This window comes from Hirundo rustica, chromosome 3 (assembly GCF_015227805.2).
Source record: "Hirundo rustica isolate bHirRus1 chromosome 3, bHirRus1.pri.v3, whole genome shotgun sequence".
Taxonomy (NCBI): Eukaryota; Metazoa; Chordata; class Aves; order Passeriformes; family Hirundinidae; genus Hirundo; species Hirundo rustica.
Window position 1 is genome coordinate 84,716,465 of NC_053452.1, and position 17,361 is coordinate 84,733,825.

Consider the following 17,361-nt stretch of genomic DNA (forward strand, 5'->3'; position numbering starts at 1 on the left):
TTCTATGACTGTACTGTTATCAGAGCTATATAAACCAGTCTGCTTGTCTTGCTGTGCAGGTTGGCCAGCTCAGCCAGCCACGGGAGCCCCGTGTTCCCACTGAGCAGGCAGGACTCTGCAGACTGCCTGCAGTGTCACCAATACTCTGCTGTCATGTCACCATCTTGTGCCATTTCACTTGACATATTCTGCAGAACTGCGCTACTCAGTGAGGAACCCAGCACACCACCTCCCAGCTTTTGCATTCCCTCATTACGGCTGCTTTTTTTGGGTTGGAGGGGTTTCTTGGCTTGATTGCCAAATTACAGCAGAAAGCTGTGACTTGTGGTACCAGCTCTTTGGGGGCAAAGGGAGTGTGAGGTTGCACCACCTGGCTGCTGTACTGTATTGTACCTGCAAATGCCTCACCTTGTGTATTCTGGATTCTTAGGGTCACTCTGAGCTGTCATGGCTTTGGAAACACGTGGATAAAATCAACAGGAGTCTCTAAATAAAAAATATAAGTATTTTCAAGCCACTTTAAGTCCGGAAGCATGTGTTTCCTAGCTGGCCTGCTGGCGGGTGGCAGACAAGCAGAACATGCTGCTTCTGTCTTTGTCCTGGCAAATGGCCCCTGAGCCTTATCTCTTCCCTAGGGAGCAGCAGGGACCCCAGTCAGCCTCAGGTGGGAGCAGCAGAGCGATGGCACAGGGACGCCTCTACCCTCGACTCCCTCCTCCCCACTCCGGACCTAGATTCTAGTGAAGCCCCTGCCCTGGGAGCATCCCTCGACACAGGTACCACTGCACACCACGGGCTCTTCTGCTATACACAGCTCCCAGGAGGAGCCACACTCCTAAATTAATAACATTCAGGAGATGCTGTTGCGATAGATAGCATGGCTGAAAAGCAACACCTGAGCTTTCTGCAGATGTCAGCTCCAGGAGGTAACCAAAATGACTTATTTCAAAAAAGAAAAATGTGAACATGAAAAGCAAGAGATTTTCAAAGGCTCATCTGAATTGCAGAGCTGTGAAAGCCCTCGGGGTCTGTTGATGATTCCCAAGGACATCCTCAATGCACATTATTTTCTCTGAAATTTTTTAGCATAATGAGTTAAAAACAAGCATCCTGAGTTAAGGACTTAGTGTAAGGAGGAACTCTGCAGCAGGCACCATGGAATCCTATAACTATATTACATGCCTTACAATATTCATCTTGGATTTTTCCTGTCTTTTAAAAGGCCCATTGCTAGTATCACATTGGTTATACAGCATTCTTTATTTCCAGTTTTAAAGTTTCTCAAGGTGCTAGAACATACTTTGAAACCGTGAACCCAGAAACTGGAAGGCAAACATTAAATGATTTTATAAAAATTTCACAACTTTAAGTCTAATATCATATTTTTAAATGTCTGAGTCATTTGGAAAGCTTGGGACTGTCTGTATTAATTATGGCCCCAGAAGATCTATCCCAACAGTCAGAAAGCAACTCCATTTGTAGGCAAGGATTGCAAACACAATCTTCCTGGAACTGCAAGTTGTACATTGTGCAATTTTTAAGGCTTGTATAGCTTTTCTATTTTTAGTTGTTTCAAACCTGCAATACATCATATAATCCTCCTTAAATTGTCATCCATAATGCTAATTGACATTAACTTGGCATAAGTGATTTGTTTTCTTAAATTTATATAGTTACAGTTTTATCTAACAATGTTACACAAACAAAACTTTATTTTTCCCTGATATAAAGTTGATGTAAGTACAAACTGGTAACAATGTGTTTCAGTTATGGACTTCAAAACAATTAACAACAAAATAAAATTACTTCCCCTCCCAGTATTTTCTTTCTTTCTTCTAAAAATATGCATGTATTATGAAGTCTAACAACTGTTCCATTATTTCAGCAAGCCACTTATTTAATATTTGCCTTTATAGATATTTGGAAGATTTTCTCTGAGGTTTGATAAAGACCAATATAATGGCACTTCTCAGCTTTTTTGAATATACAATTAGAAGAAAAATTTTCAGTTTTTTTTTCTTTTCTAGAAATGCATCTTCAAGGTATAAAAGATCAGTCAGTGACAAGTATTCACACAGAACTCCCCAGCCTTGTTCTTGCTTACTTAAATAGCAATGTCATGTGTTTGGCTACCTGTAGAAATCCTTTGGGAGACCTTGTGCCACACCTGGCTGAGCAGAGGACAGGGGACTTGCCACACCAATTCATTACTTTTGTACCATAATCCTAAGTGTTGGGTTCTGCCAATATTTTTATTTTCTAAGCTTTCCTATCCCTTTGATTGCAATCCTTTGTCTTTGACATGTATGTTTACTTCAACAAGTCCAAGGTTTTCAAATCCTTGGTGTTTGCTGCTTCCACAGGGTATGGCCGGGTGAATTCTAGTGCTGCAGCCAAGTCATCCTACAACACTGGGATGTGCTGCTGAGCACTTTTCCATGCAGACTTTTGGTTTTTCTTGATGGCAAAAAGTAATAACAGTGCCAGTAAATGCAGTCAGAATAAAGATATATATATATATATATATATATATATATATATATATATTTTTTTTTTTTTTTTTTCCAATCAGCAGCATTGCACAGGATGAATTGAAAAGATTTAATTAGATACCATGTTTTTGAAATTACTTTGATTAAACAAGTTACAATTTAATATAGAGGCATAGAGTATTCCTCAAATTCCATTTCATTTAGCAGTCCTTCAAGTTTAAAGGTATAAAGTATTCTTAATAAGTAAAAGTAAAGAAATATTTACTCAACATGAGTAATTTGTTCTGACTTTTCTGAAAGCCTTGGGAAATATTTTCAGCATATATACAGTGGAGGCTCAGCTGTTTAGTTTGAGCTTGCTTTTTTGGGGCAGCTGTGCTTACCAGTTGGCTATTGGATGCTCTGGAGAGCTGCCCTTTAACTTTCATCTGGGCAGGTCTGCAAAAACTCTCTTACCTCTGAATTCCAGCAGTCTGCATGAAAATACAGATAAGGAAAGCTCTTATCTGTGGTCTCTGTAGTGAATAGTACCACAGCAAGTGGTAGTTGTGAAAGCTCACTTAGACACTTTCACTAGGCATAGAAACCTGAGTGAGGTTTATTCTCACTGGGAGTAAAACAGTAAATGAAATGTGAAATTTAAAAGAGTAAATGAAATCTTATTTCTTAAGGTAAGTAAGTACAGCACCTTTAATATGGCAAGAGGTGGATTTGCTTCCCTTCCTCAAAGGAAGAAGACTAGTTAATCTTCCTTTTCCCCATCACAGCTTGATCCAGCTTGGTCCCAGCAGAACCAAGACAAGGCAGAGCCGCCAGCAGCAACAGCACTGGGTCCTTGCCAAGGCCCTGGGTCCACCACACAGGAGAAGCAGCTCAAAGTGATTTCTCAGCCACCTAAACTTCCTTGAAGGCAGATGAAAAATATTTAAGGAAACAAATAAGGAATGCTGAGACACTACATAACTGCAGGGTCAGACAGGTTTTCAAAGTGAAGAAAACCAGTAATGAACTTATATGCTGCTTTCTTACCTGATCTACCAATAATATGCTTTTTTTTTTTTTTTTTTTGGGATGCTGACCAAAATTTTGTCATTACTGTGAAAGATCAAATCACTCTTTTAAATTTGAGTTCCAGGACCCAGTGATGCCTTAATATTTAGAGACGTCCCACCAATTCCCTTCAGCAACAGAGATCCCACTGCTTTTCTGTCATAATATATGAAAAAGGAACTTGAAAATATTGTGATTATTTTTTTTTTCAGATTTTTCATTAATAAAAGTTAGTTTCTAGTTTCACTTTCCCTAACTAAAAGAAAACTAACATAGATCCATTTTTATTGCTCTGTCTAAAATTAGTTGTTTTGTACAATTACAGCCAAATTCTCCCCACTCTTTCTCCCAAGCAAAGCGTTTAGCATGAGAGACCATAGCTGGAGGATCGAATGAGCTCATTTCCAAATTAGAGAGCTCAGTAAGGGTCACCTCTTGACTCTTTTCAGTGCTTGTTAGAAATAGTGCGTTCTCTGCCCCTGTCAGGCAGAAGTGTGCCCGCAGCAGAGGTCTGATGCCTTGTAGAAAATCCATCCCAACAGCACAAGCCACTTCAGTTTGTGACTTCATTAATACGAAGTTGGCAGGGCTGGTTGTAGCAGGGACCGTGGGGGGTGGACGCAGTCCCACAGCCTCTGTCATGTCCTAACACTTGCCACCAAGTGTGGCACTGTGTCAGATGCTGATAACGAGGTGCCACATACCTGCTATTGCCTCCCCACCCATCAGCAAAATCGGTCTTTGTGATGATGCGTTTCTGGATGCAGCCCCAGTTTATCAGTTAGCTCACTGATGTGCCCAAATTAAGGGCGAAACCTCTTTGGAGAGATTAGGGCTGACCCACGGGGGCAAAACTGAGACCTCCAACGATGTCCTTTCACAGGGAGACTGGAGCAACACCACCCTCTCCCCAGCACCTTTTACCGTGGGACGATAATCAGGGGATGCTTTCCCCGGTAAATAGGAGTCATGGTGGGCTTTAGCAGGGGTCCCTGGAACTGCATGATTGAGGAGAAGGACAGACCTGAAGTCCTAGCGTAGGCTCTGAGGGCTCAGACACCATTTCAAGGACGCTGCAGATTATGGATGAAACCTCAACTTCTACCTAAGTCACACAAGTGAAATAATGAAAGCTGAACAGTATGAATTTATACCCATGCAGAAAACTTTAACATCACATAGGTTTGTAAAACATCCACTCTATTTGTTGGATCTCTTTTTAATATCTTTCCATGGCTCTGAACTGAAATTACTTTCTAAGAAAAGCAGCTAAGAAAGTTTTTCTCTATCCTAGTGGAAAACAAAGAAAATCAAACCCTTTAAATGGAGTTAAGAAAGGTGGGGTGTTTGGCTAGTTGCAACAAGACAAACACAATTAACTTATATTTTATCCCCACTGAAATGGGTTTTTAAGATGTCACAGACATTAAAGAATCTGGCAGCAGGTAATTTAATAATGCTAATACAAGACCAAGCCCATGCAGAAATATTTATTTGCTTCTTCCTTCTCCTTTCCTTCCTTACTCAAAGTAACTGTGCTGTGTTTTCAGTTTAGCCTGAATTTTTGTTCTGAATTAAAAAGCCAGGTGAAGATTTAAGCAGATTAACATTAAAAGGCTGTTAAGAAGCCCCATCAAAACCAGCTCAACCTGTACATGCAGGATAACTCTTTAACGTCATTCTTTTCAGGTGAAGAAATTGTTGTCTAGGGATTTTGAAACCATGACATTAGGAGAGGCATGCAAATTTGGTTTCTAAAAATGAAAGCTATTAAAGTGGCTGAAGCCATTCCCAATGCCCAGGTGAAGTATCTGCAGGGTTTTGTGCTGCTCCCTCTCAGCATGAGACATCGGCATTATTTAAATCATTTAGGCTGACATTTATTTCTTTACTTTCTTTGCCACAAGTTCTGAAGTCAGTGGAAAGCCGGCAGGATTACTGGGAAATAATGACAGTCACTGGGCTGGCAGTGCCAGGAATGAAGTAAGACTCTCCTTTCCTTTTACCTCTTTGCAAGCAGTAATGACAAGTGAAGGCCAGGGCTTTGAATAATGCAAGAGCCGCTCTGGAGCCTCACAGTGCTAGTCCCCTTATCAGTGACATGAAGCAGAAAAGCTCCAAGTTTGTGCCACCAAGCCCAGCAAAAGCCAGGATAAGCCTGATGTGAAGTGGGGATGTTGTGTAACCTCTCTCTGTGCTTCAGCTTCCTTGTCCCTTCCTGACTCCTGCTGAACCTTTTATGAAATATCCCTCACTAGCAACTTAAAAATGTGCCTCTAGAATAAGTACTGTGTTCTGCGTGCCTTGACCTAACCTGAAAAATTCGTATCTTTTCCTCTTTTCCCACCACCCAATGCTTATTTTCTCTCTACAAACTGTGTATTTATGGTGAGTTGCACTTTCTCTTAGCACAGCTGATTAATTTTCCATTTCCTTTGTTTGTAAAGGCTGTGGAAAGGAAAGGTTGTAAATTAAACAGCAATGGGGCATGAGCACAGATACTGGAAGGTGAACGTCTCTACTCGTGCTAAACTCTTGGAGTGGTCCTTGGCACACTTCTGGCCAGGCCACTTAACACCCTCCTGACCCATTTGAGAGCATATTTCAGGAGTCAGCATGGGCTAGGAGCAATTCCCAGTGGGCAGTGTGGATGCAGCCAACATGTTATGGATGCTAAGAGAGCTTAAGAGCCTGAAGTATTTTCCAGGACAGCTGGTCTCACAGTCAGAGAGGAGTCCTGAGCATGGTAAATCTCCAGTTTACATGTAGCCAGAGAAATTTTTTTTTTTTTCCCCAAATGGGAAAAATATTACTGTAAAACCACTAAAATTGATAGTGAAACCCAAGGGTAGGTTTCGTATCAAAGACTATTTTTAACTCCTTGTTCTGAAACCAATTAAACTTCACAGAGGAGGAACCTTTTGGGAGGTGGAAGGCAGCCCAGTCTAATGGAGGGGGTTAAATTCATGTCTCACCAGATGACAAGGCATTCATGTGCAAGCTGGTACTCTGTGTCTATCAACAACTGAAACTTCCCACAAAGGAGTCACTGACAGAGATTTGGAACTTGCTCCCTGCTTTGGTTGACAGTTGAAATTTGAGATGCTGCAGATGGCTTTTTTTTTTGTACTGTTGTCTCTTGGAGACTATATTTGTAGAAAATACAGGTCCTCTGTCTATTTTTTTCCCCTTTGCTGTAAAATCTGTAAGGGTATCTACGTTATGATTATTTTTTTGTATTTTTTTAAAACAAAAGATAAATTAGTCACATGTAAAATGTAGCTATAGTTTACTGGTTTCAGCAAAATCAGAGCTGTGCAAATTATGGCTACTGAAAAGAAGACAGGATCAAGATTCACATTGGGTCAGAAAGAGACAGCAAAATGTTTACCTCTACCCAAAGCTTAGAGTTTGCTTTTGGGACATTAATCTTTTTGTCTCATCTCATACTCTATAAAAATACAAGTTAGTTTTGAAATAAAAAGTGATTTTCAAGCGAAAAGCCGAAACTTATTTCGTAGGAAGCTGAGGGCTTCCTCATTTCCTAATTATATTTGTTATTTGCCCTGTGATTCATTCCTAGGTTAAGGCAGGCTTGCAAGGCCCATGGAATGACTTTGGTTTCTGTGCTGTATTCCCTCAGTGATATATCATTTTTAGGTATTTTGGTTGGTCAAGAGTAAGGATACAAACAAGGCAAGACCTGTGATGATTTTCAGCCTGCTCCTGTGTACTGCTGTTTTCAGCAGTTTTCTACCATTTTGGCAGGAGATGATGCATTGTTATTGGAGCAGTGGTCTTTAGAAACTACTTACCAGAGATTATAGAGTGTTGTTCCTGTGTCCATGGTGTATTTCACCTTGTGGGTCATCTACTTGATTCTATGCTGCCAACAAAAAGAAATGACCAGTGCTTACCTACCAGCAGAGATTTCCCAACTGCAGGAGTGAAAAGTCTTTGGTAGGCCAGCTAATCTGCATCACCTCTCTTACCATTTTCCGGGCATGTTCTGGCTGTCAGGTGATAAAACAAATGCTTAAGAGGTTTGGACTGGGACTAATGGTGACACTGCTAGTGCTGTCTTCATGTGAAGTTCACAGTTTGATTTGAAATGGGTTAACTCAAGGGAGCAGAAAGCTGTGAAACAGTATGTGAGGAATCATGATAGGGCACAGGGCTCAATCCAGCGCTCCGAGAGCGGCTGTGTCTCAAGATAGGCTTCAGCAGCTGAGTTCAAGGCCCCAGAAAGCAGCAGCATTACTTTCCTCCACAGCTTCATTTTCCTTCAAATCAGAGGTATTCCTGGGCACAGGACACCCCAGTGGGCTGGGAAGAGGGGTGATGCGTCCACATCTCCCAGCTCAGCTGAAACGGGCAAGGAAAGCTGCACTGCAGGCAGTTGGCACTGCTGCCACCCTCATGGCTCCTGGCTAGTCCCTTTCACCACACGGCCACTCCAGAGAATGAATGTCTCAGCCCTCATCAGACCTTGTGGCATGTTTGTCTAGTGGTGTCAGCTACTTGAACTGTCTCCTCTGTGACTCCTGTTTGTACTTTCTGGCAGCTGGGAAGCACAGTAATCAAAACATGGGTAGGGTGATATATAAAAGTTTATTTTTTTGACTCAGTGATGATCTAATAGCTTATCATTCCTCATGCCTCATGCATCCAAGATGTTTTTCCAGATGAAGCTTGGGAAACATGAATCTTTGTGAAACAAGTCTATGTTACTCCTTAGTTGGTTAGCATGCATTACTCACATAAAAGTATTCCAGATGAAACCACAAGTTTTCCTGAAAATGACAAAATTAATGGAATTATACCAGCATAAACTCTGTTCTTTGTAAATCTGTGCCATAATTTAGCTAGAGAAGAGTTTACCTTGGAATTAAGGAAAGGGAGTTAAAGTGGTATAAATCTGCCTTAGTGATAACTGTGTTTCCTCTTTTAATTTTGTGAAATCCTTTTCTGCTTTCATGCAGATTATGCTTATTTAGAAAGACACCTGGATATGGGATTTTCGGAAATCTATTCTCTTCCCGAGAGTACATTTATGCTTATTGCTCTCTTTTTTTTTATTTTTTTTTTTTTTTTCCCCAAACAAAGGAACTATTGTTGATATAATCCTTGGTGAACATAGCCCATGTGTTACTATGTGCCACTGTTACAAAAATCAATTTTAAAAGCAAAAAAAGGTCTTTGATAAAGCAAAAAGACTTTGCTGAGTCTCATGCTGTACCTCAGCAAGTATGTCTGCTACAACTTTGCTACTTTTCTACACAACTTGCAAACAGCAAACCCCACTATGGCAGCAGTGTCAACAGGATGAAACAAATATTTATTCTTCAGTGCATGAGGCTCAGCACTGGGATGCTGTTCCTCCTAACACCTGTATGACAAACACTTTTCCAGGCCAGCAAGCAGACCAGGTGAAAGGATGAAGGCAGCAGTGGTTTACATAGCTGGACTGGTCACAGGCCCTCTGTGCAGGAATTACAGCCCTGTGGTTTGGTTATTCAAGCTGTTCACTGAGTAGAGAATTGTCCTGATTCAAAGAGTATCCATAGCTCCGTGCCAAGAGTCCAACAAGAAGAGCAAGCAGCAAACATGTGCTCCCACATGGCAAAGCACGTTAGCAAAGTATAACACTGTCAAAAGGAACAAAGACCTTTTCTTATTTGCTCAAATCATGATGCATATGAGGACAAGAGACTGGGGTTAGCACAATGGATTAGTACTTTGGGCTTGAAAATGTAGAAATTCAGGAAACTCCAGGATTACCAAGGTCAGATGCTTTTTCAGTTCTTCATTGTATTAGTCATTAGGTTTATCGCTCTCCTCTGACCATCATGACTGAAACAAACACGGGAGTCATCTGCAAAAGCAAAACCAAGAATGAGGTCTGCATTCCCTTGGCCTAGTTCATTCACAATCCAGAGTCTGACACAATCTGGAGTCAGATAGAGTCTGTCACATCCAGAATCTGCTTCTTGCAGCATTAGAGTCCAACTGCACAGCACTGTTCCTTCTGTGCAGCCACAACTCCTATCCAGTCCTATCACAACCTCTTGGGAATGTGACTCCTTTTAACTTCTTCAAGTCAGACACAATAATAATAATAATGAACATCTACAGAGCCTAGAAAAATGACCTGGAATAACCAATATGAAAACTAATATTTTTTATCAGCCTCTGAGTTGGTATGAACAGTTATATCTCTGCATGATTGTCCTGTGAAAGTCACACCACTAAAGCCTTGTAAACTTAGTTGTGGCTATCCAGATCCCTTGGAGCTAAAGCCATCCATTCCCATCTGGGGTGATTTTTGTTGAGGACTTCTAAGCCAACAAGGTCAGTTTGATGCCCCCATCCTCTTCTCCTTCTGACACTGGAGAAAGTCCCTTCCCTTCCCTTCCCTTCCCTTCCCTTCCCTTCCCTTCCCTTCCCTTCCCTTCCCTTCCCTTCCCTTCCCTTCCCTTCCCTTCCCTTCCCTTCCCTTCCCTTCCCTTCCCTTCCCTTCCCTTCCCTTCCCTTCCCTTCCCTTCCCTTCCCTTCCCTTCCCTTCCCTTCCCTTCCCTTCCCTTCCCTTCCCTTCCCTTCCCTTCCCTTCCCTTCCCTTCCCCTTTTCTCTTATTTTGTCTTGGTTTTGATTTTTTTCCATTGGTACCTACTACTTTCAGATACAGACTGACACTATTTAAAATTTTTTCTACCTCTCCTCAGCATTTGTTTGGTGTTTCAGATCTGGTGGAGGTTTTATATTATTTGGTCTCCAGTTTGAGTATATTTAAATTATTTTTCACTCCTAGTGCTATACATTGACTTGTAATCACCAGGCAGAAATTTGTCTTGCTCAGTGCTTCAGAATTCTCCTCAATCAACCCTGTGTACCAGGTACTTCAGCACATCACTTTGCTCCACTCCAAATTCCTGCACAGCAGAGCCCCTGAAAGATACGGTTTCAAAAGCCACAGCAGAGAAACAAATTCCAGTTTTGGTTCACTAACCCAATTGCACTGTCCCTACAATAATACTTCGTTATCCTGTCAGAAACCCAGCACTTTTGTGTCATATTCTAATCAGTTAGATCTGCAACTGAGATCCAGACTAGAAATTTATTGCCAATGGCAACAACCATATCATGGTTTTAAATCAACTTGTGTGTGTGCGTGTATTATAACATTATTATTATTATTATTAAAGGGAAAGTACTATGGAGCCAAAATCATCATGTCCAATTAGCAAGAGGGGCTATACATTAGGTTCAAAGAACCCCTTTGCATTATCTGATTCTAACAGCACTAGTAACAGGGCCTAATCTAACCTGCTATTCCAAGAGCTTTAGGGAGAACAAATTGCCATCAGCGGGGGAAAGACTTGGAATAGCATGCAGCCTGTCCTCTCCTGACATCCTACTCAGCAAATTCCTCATAGATTTGCTCCTGATGTCAGTAAAACTAACTCTAAGGTTATTTCATAAAATCTTGTGTGGATTCTAACTTGTGAAAACCGAAGGATCCGTGCCCAGAACAACAACACAGGCTCAAGTAAATAATCATATCATTTGTCCTTTGTGCATAAAGCTTAACAAATGACTGAACCAGAGGAGGGGCTGAAGAGTTCCCATGCTGAGTACCAATGCTCTGAGCACATATTGAAATGAGTAGCCATAAATGTCAAAAATCAAGGTGACTGATCACATAAAGTCTTCTTGTCGACTAGAAACTGTTAGGAAAGATTTCCAGTTTAATATGCAATATGATAAGGAGTGAGGAAAAAAAAAAAAGTAGAGTCAAATGCTAAAGTTGTTATAAATCATATGATCTATTTCTTCAGGGAACACAATCCCTTCAGCAGATCAGGAATGCTGTAAGATATGGAGATGTGATCAGGACTGACAGCAGGAGGTCATTTGTTACCAGTGTTACACTGGCAGTGTCCCCAGAATCAGTTTTGGAACCCTGGTGAAACAACAGATAAGGAAACTTTGGGATTTTGGATGTTTGCATACTGAAAAAATGTCATGCAAATACTCAGAAACTTTTCTTTATCGCGATGACATCAGAAATGCAGATGGATATGCAAAATGATAACACTGAGCACCCTTTTCCAGCGCACAGTATTTCAGCCAACATCACTGGTATGTTCTGGCTACTTCACGCTGCTCTAATTAAAACTCAGTCATCCTTACAGCTGTTTTATATTCCTAGAGCACTGCACAACAGCTGGATCATGCCGTTGACTTTGGCCCTTAAACTCCTTGGAAATTACTGTGTGAATATCAAAACCTTGGCCCTTTCTGTCACCATTTAAGTTTCTGTCACCTTCATTTCTGGCTTCAGCACGACACCTTTGCATTTGGGTAATGTGTTGAAAAAGGATCAACATCATAAGGGAAGATAGAGTAAGTGCTAGCATTACTCTGATTTTGGCAGGCTTTCACACAAAGAAAGGCTGTTAGGGGCAGTGTCCCTGAGTGTGGCAGACTGTCTCCCACACTTACTGTCAGGTAAGACTAGCTGCAAAAAAAATCTACAAGTTTAAAAGAAATTTGGAAAGAGGCCAAGTTCGATCTCCTTTAGCAGCAATCATATGCTAATTAGCCAGATGAAATGAAACACCGGGTCAATTGGTTGAACCTCTCTGTTGCCGTTTTAATGAATTTTGAAAAAACATAATTTTGCATTTGTCCTTTGTGGGCCTCTATTGATTTGCATTGAGCATGAGCACACTTGAAAAACGCATTCCTAATTTCTCTGTTAACAGGTTGATAAGCCTATAGTCCATTGTTCAGTCTTTACGTGGCTTCATGAATTGTTATCTCAGCTCCCACAAGGACAGGTGGATCAAAGTGGCTGTCTTGAGCTATGATGTGGCTGGGTGACACACCACCTTTCATGAAGTCTAACATACTCAGCTAAGTGCATCTGGTTAATTATGCAATGTTTCAGGTTGATGATGTGTCTCAACCAGTCATAAGTTAAATTTAACATTAATTGTGCAGCTTCAGGTCTATAAGTTGAGTCATCTCACTACGGAGAAATCCCTAACATGGCACGTTACTCTAATATAATAATCTGTTCTTCCACTGAAAAACATATACAAGACAGTCTTCAAATATTTGTTCTTAAAACATGTAGAGTGTCCTGGAGCCATGAAGCTATTCACTATAAACCATAAAAAATAGGTTTGATTTAGAGATGAAAGTGGCTGGAGGCTGTGGCCCACAGGGACTCAGAAGGAAACACTTAGAAAATAGAGACAGATTGAATCCCAAGTGCTCCCTCCTGAGAGGAAGCATGGTTGGAAAGTTTCAAACCCATTAAAGTTAAACAAATTGAAAAGCCCTATCTGAGAGGAAACATAGTACTATGTTTATTTTTCCATTATAAATCTGATACCCAAAAGATTTCCTGAGGTTCTCAGGTATTGTTCATGCTTATAATGGAGATCTGTTTTTAGAAAGTGTAATTCATGTATTTAATCCAAACTGTTTGATGAAAAACACCCTGCATAAGCATTCAGGAAGCTAAAGGCCATTGTATACCTGTATCACATATTGTTTGGATAAGAGCAGACCTACAATGCAAGGAATTTCTTTGCAAAACTCACTCCAAAACATAGGGTCTAATTCTCTCCCTATTTACGCTGCTGGATGAATTCCACTGAATTAGTGAAGACATGAGTAACCAGTCATAACAAAACAACAGTCTTCATATTGAGTGTGAAACTACAAAAGTGCAAGGCTAATTGTGACAAGGGATTTATAATGCTGGCCTGAGTCAAGTATGTAGGCAAGCCATTGCAGACCCAGTGTAATTTAGCAGAGCTGATTAGTCAATGTGTTTTAGGTTTTGCTCCATCACTAGTGAACTGCTGCTCTGAGCTCCTTATCAGAAGAGTGTGTATTGTTATTGATGTTGAAAAGCATCCATTTGACTAATGAGCAAACTGCAGAGTAACACCAGGGATTAATTTAAATGGGAGGAAATACTTGGGAGCAGTGGAATATTTTTCATTAGATTTATTGCTATAAAAACTTAGCAATACAGTAGGTCAATTAACAGAACTGAGGAACATTTGCTGTTGTAGTCTAAGACTCAGTGTAGGTGCTTAAGAAGACAGAAATGTGAGCATTGGATAACCATGACCTGACATTTTGGAGAAACCCTGAACCTTCCAGAAAGAGTATGTTGATCTTGCCCATTTACCTGTTAGTGATTTCATACCCTTTGTGCTAATTTTTCAGACTTCTTTTCTACTTTCCTTTATGGAACTTATTGTCTAATAATCCTGTGCAGTATTCGCCACCTGATTAACTCTGCATTCCCCATTTTTCTTGGTTACCTGCAATAAAATCATTGCTTATTTCAGAGAAACAGCAGACTGACATTTGTCACGCATCGGCACTGCACTCTCACAGAGAATTTATACTCCAGCAATATGCTTTTCAAAAATTTAATTTCATTTCTGTTTCTCAAGTAAGCCACATGTTAAAATAAGATGTATTTGACAACCTGCTTTGTTTTGTAGTATTGAATTGTGAATGATCAAAATGGCAGCTGAAGAAAAGGAAACACTGGAACGTGTTATCTCACATCACTTTTAAGTTCATACATTTAAACTCATATCAGCATTTGGCTTGCTGAAAATGATGGTTAACCTTACCTCAGGACTTGTTTTCTGCCACACACAGAGTTGTTGAAATGGTTGAGCCTTTCTACCACAGTCTCTTGAGCATGACAATATTATTCAGTTTTTAGAAGACTGTTGTTCTTACCAAAGGCAGTATTTCCACTGTGGTTTTATTTTTTTGTAAGTAATTTTGTTTATAAATGCATCTTTATGTTTGCTTCTTTCTAGGCAGGGATGAGATCCCGAAACCAAGGTGGAGAAAGCTCGTCTAACGGGCACTTCTCCAGTTCCAAGCCTGTCATCAGCCATGCAGAGAATGAAAAACTTCAGGAGGATGCCAAGAAAAAGAACAAACCTCATCGGAAGGAAGATGAGGTCATGGTTTCAGCAACTGTCAAACGACACTCAAAATCACCTGGTCCTAGTGAGAGAAAGAACAAGAAGTCCATAGAGCTTTCTAAAGAAGACTTGATAAAACTACTCAGTATAATGGAAGGAGAATTGCAGGTAAATGAAACATTTTCTCAACCATGTTTTCTGTGTACTTATTTATTTTTAGGTTGTCCAAAGGGCACAGGGCTTAACTAACAGGAACCTGCATATTTACGGCAAAGGACCACAAGGAGAGAGCAGTGGCAGCTGGTGTTTAACAGTCATAATTTTAAGTGATGCTTTATTTACCACTGCAGCTCGCAAAGCAAAATAAATTATAAACACCTGTCAAAGAAACACCTGACAAACAAATGTGGATCTGCGGGTGAGGCTGAAAACAACCACAGGGGAATCAGTGGTAGATGGGAAGAAGAGGGCGGGGGGAAAACCAAGTAAATATAGGGAATGTATTTACAATTATTATTGAAAATATTCAAGATGCAAATATACAAGTCAGGAATACTGAAAATAAACTTAGGATGTCCCCTGGAACTTCCACATATTTAGATGTTACTGGGGGCTCAGCCAAAGCTCTGCCTGTCTTGTCTCATTTCTGGAGTCCGGTGCTTTGCACATTCCTTGCCTTTCAAAGATCCATTAGTTTTATTTCTTGGAGTAGTGCTTGCCTGCTTGAAAGCTTTCTCAGTTGTCCTGGTTTGCATGTTAATTCAGCCCAGTAGTAAGTCCTTGATGGCAGTCAGCCTGATTTTGCACTTAACTTGTCCGTCCAGTTTTGAGGTTCTCTTTAATGCTAATAAATTGTTGAACTTTCTGTAGTGTAAGCCTTCAGAGAATTTCAGTTGAAACAGAGAATTTCAAAAAGTCAGTGCGAACACTTGTGGCTTTTCAAAACTCATCCCCTTTTTTGGTAGGACTGCTTGTCAAATTCATATGTTCTTTTGGTTGTACCTTAGTGACCTCTTTGACTGAACCTATGGACAAGCAGAAAAAAGCTACCCGACCAGTGTGAAAACATTTTGTCTTAATCCCTTTATTCCAATTAACCATTACTATTTAGCTTTTCATAGAAGGCTTTGCTTTTCCCCTGAAACCCACATTCATTAACATTATTACTTTAATGTTGAACTTGTTACTATCTTATCTGATTACAAGAAGCAATTGTTCTGTTAATTTCTTTGGTACATGAGTCACCATATACCACAAGTCTGAGATTCCATCTCACTAAGTATCATTAAGTATCACTTTTTCTGACATAATTCACCTCTAATTTGTCAGAAACCACTCTCAAGTTACGAGAATTATGCATTCAAAATGAATAATTTGCCAAAGACAGAGAATGGTCATTTTACAATGAAAAACTGCAGGGGGAAAAAAAAAAAAAAATAGAGGAAGAAAATCTGTTGAATGCAATTTTGCAGAGGTAAAAAGAAATGATCATTACAGAAAAGTAACCATTTTCATTTGGCTTCATTTTACTTTATTCAGAATCTTGTATATATAATTTCCTTAGAGATGGAGCTAGTGTGCAGCTGCTTCTGTGGTGAACAGAGCCAAGCCTCAATAGAAATGTATCACGCTCGTGTTGTTCAGAAGGATTTACCCTGAAGTCACCTTTGTGGTCTGGAAAGGGGAGGTGAAGAAAGTCACTGATGTTTCCTGTGTGGCAATAAATGTGGTCTTTATTGCTTGAGTAATTCTCCTGTTCTTAACCGTAGTCTTTTACTTTGTGAGGTAGTTACACAACCTTGGACAGACTGCCCATGTTTTCCTTATCCCTAAGGGGATGATGAGGATAGACCCTGGACAATACTTTTAGGGGTTTTCATACATACAGACCCCAGAGAGACGTTAGGCACTGACTAACATCAGCTGAAGCTTCTTGGCATGACAGGAGGGTATGGGGACAACCACACAGGTAACAGTAAGAGTGCATCTGTTCTTCAGCTCCTTGCATCCAGGAAGGGAAGAGAGTCATTATTTTTAATCCACAGAGGTTTTTAATTTCATGTCAAAGCCCTCATTTTAGTTATTTCCCTGGTACCTGTGTTGACCCATCTCTGAAATGGGCAAGCTACAGCACTCTGGCTTGAGATGAGAGCCTGGCTTTAACACTACACATGAAGATGAGCCAAGGAAGACTCCAGCCAAAGTAAATACTCTGGTATTACCTCCTGGCTGTCACAGTGACCTAATGCACTGAGTCATTTCATGGCTTTTTATTTTCAGATTTGTTCAGACATCTCTAGTGGCTGGCTGGTGTTTTGTTGGACTAACAAATCACCCTACGGGTTTACTTTGAAGCCATTTCAATATTGGCAAAGCAAACATTATCTAGGCATATGTAAGAACATTTTGTTTTGAGAATAACATCAGGAGGTACCTGTATGGAGATGCATTATTTTCTGAATAAAAAAAATGGGATAAAATACCATGATTGTTTACTCAGCCATGAGCAGGGAGCATCTTATGCTGGTATCACCAGGTTGACACTGCCTTGGAACCCTCAAACAGTGAGCTAAGAAATGGGAGGTAATCTGGTCATGACAACTGTGGTTGTCATGCAGGGTAAGCTGGTAATGTATTCATATGCATCATGTGCTTATTTCACTACTCATACCATCTGACAACATAGACCCACACCACATTGATCCTGGTATCAATATTGAGCACTTACTTTATGACTTAATGCCCCAGATCTTCATTTTGAAGCCAAACGTGCCAGAAAGCCATGGAGAGACGCCCTGACAATGATGTTTATGTCCTCATGTTTACCTTGATTAGTTTTTAAAAT

General features: G+C 40.4%; 1 protein-coding gene across 5 annotated transcripts in view; it reads left to right on the plus strand.

Annotated features, from left to right (window-relative positions):
• Window positions 1–633: 633 nt before the first annotated feature.
• Window positions 634–17,361, plus strand: part of FILIP1 (filamin A interacting protein 1) — a 72,019-nt gene continuing 55,291 nt past the window's right edge. For 3 of the 5 annotated variants that reach the window (XM_040057750.2, XM_040057752.2, XM_058419666.1), the window contains exons 1-2: window positions 640–776; window positions 14,406–14,684. In XM_040057750.2, coding sequence (XP_039913684.1) covers window positions 14,412–14,684 — 273 coding nt within the window. In that variant the 5' untranslated portion in view covers window positions 640–776; window positions 14,406–14,411. Of the gene's footprint in view, window positions 777–14,405; window positions 14,685–17,361 lie in introns of all 5 variants that reach the window. The other 2 variants (XM_040057753.1, XM_040057749.1) reach the window with 1 other exon arrangement.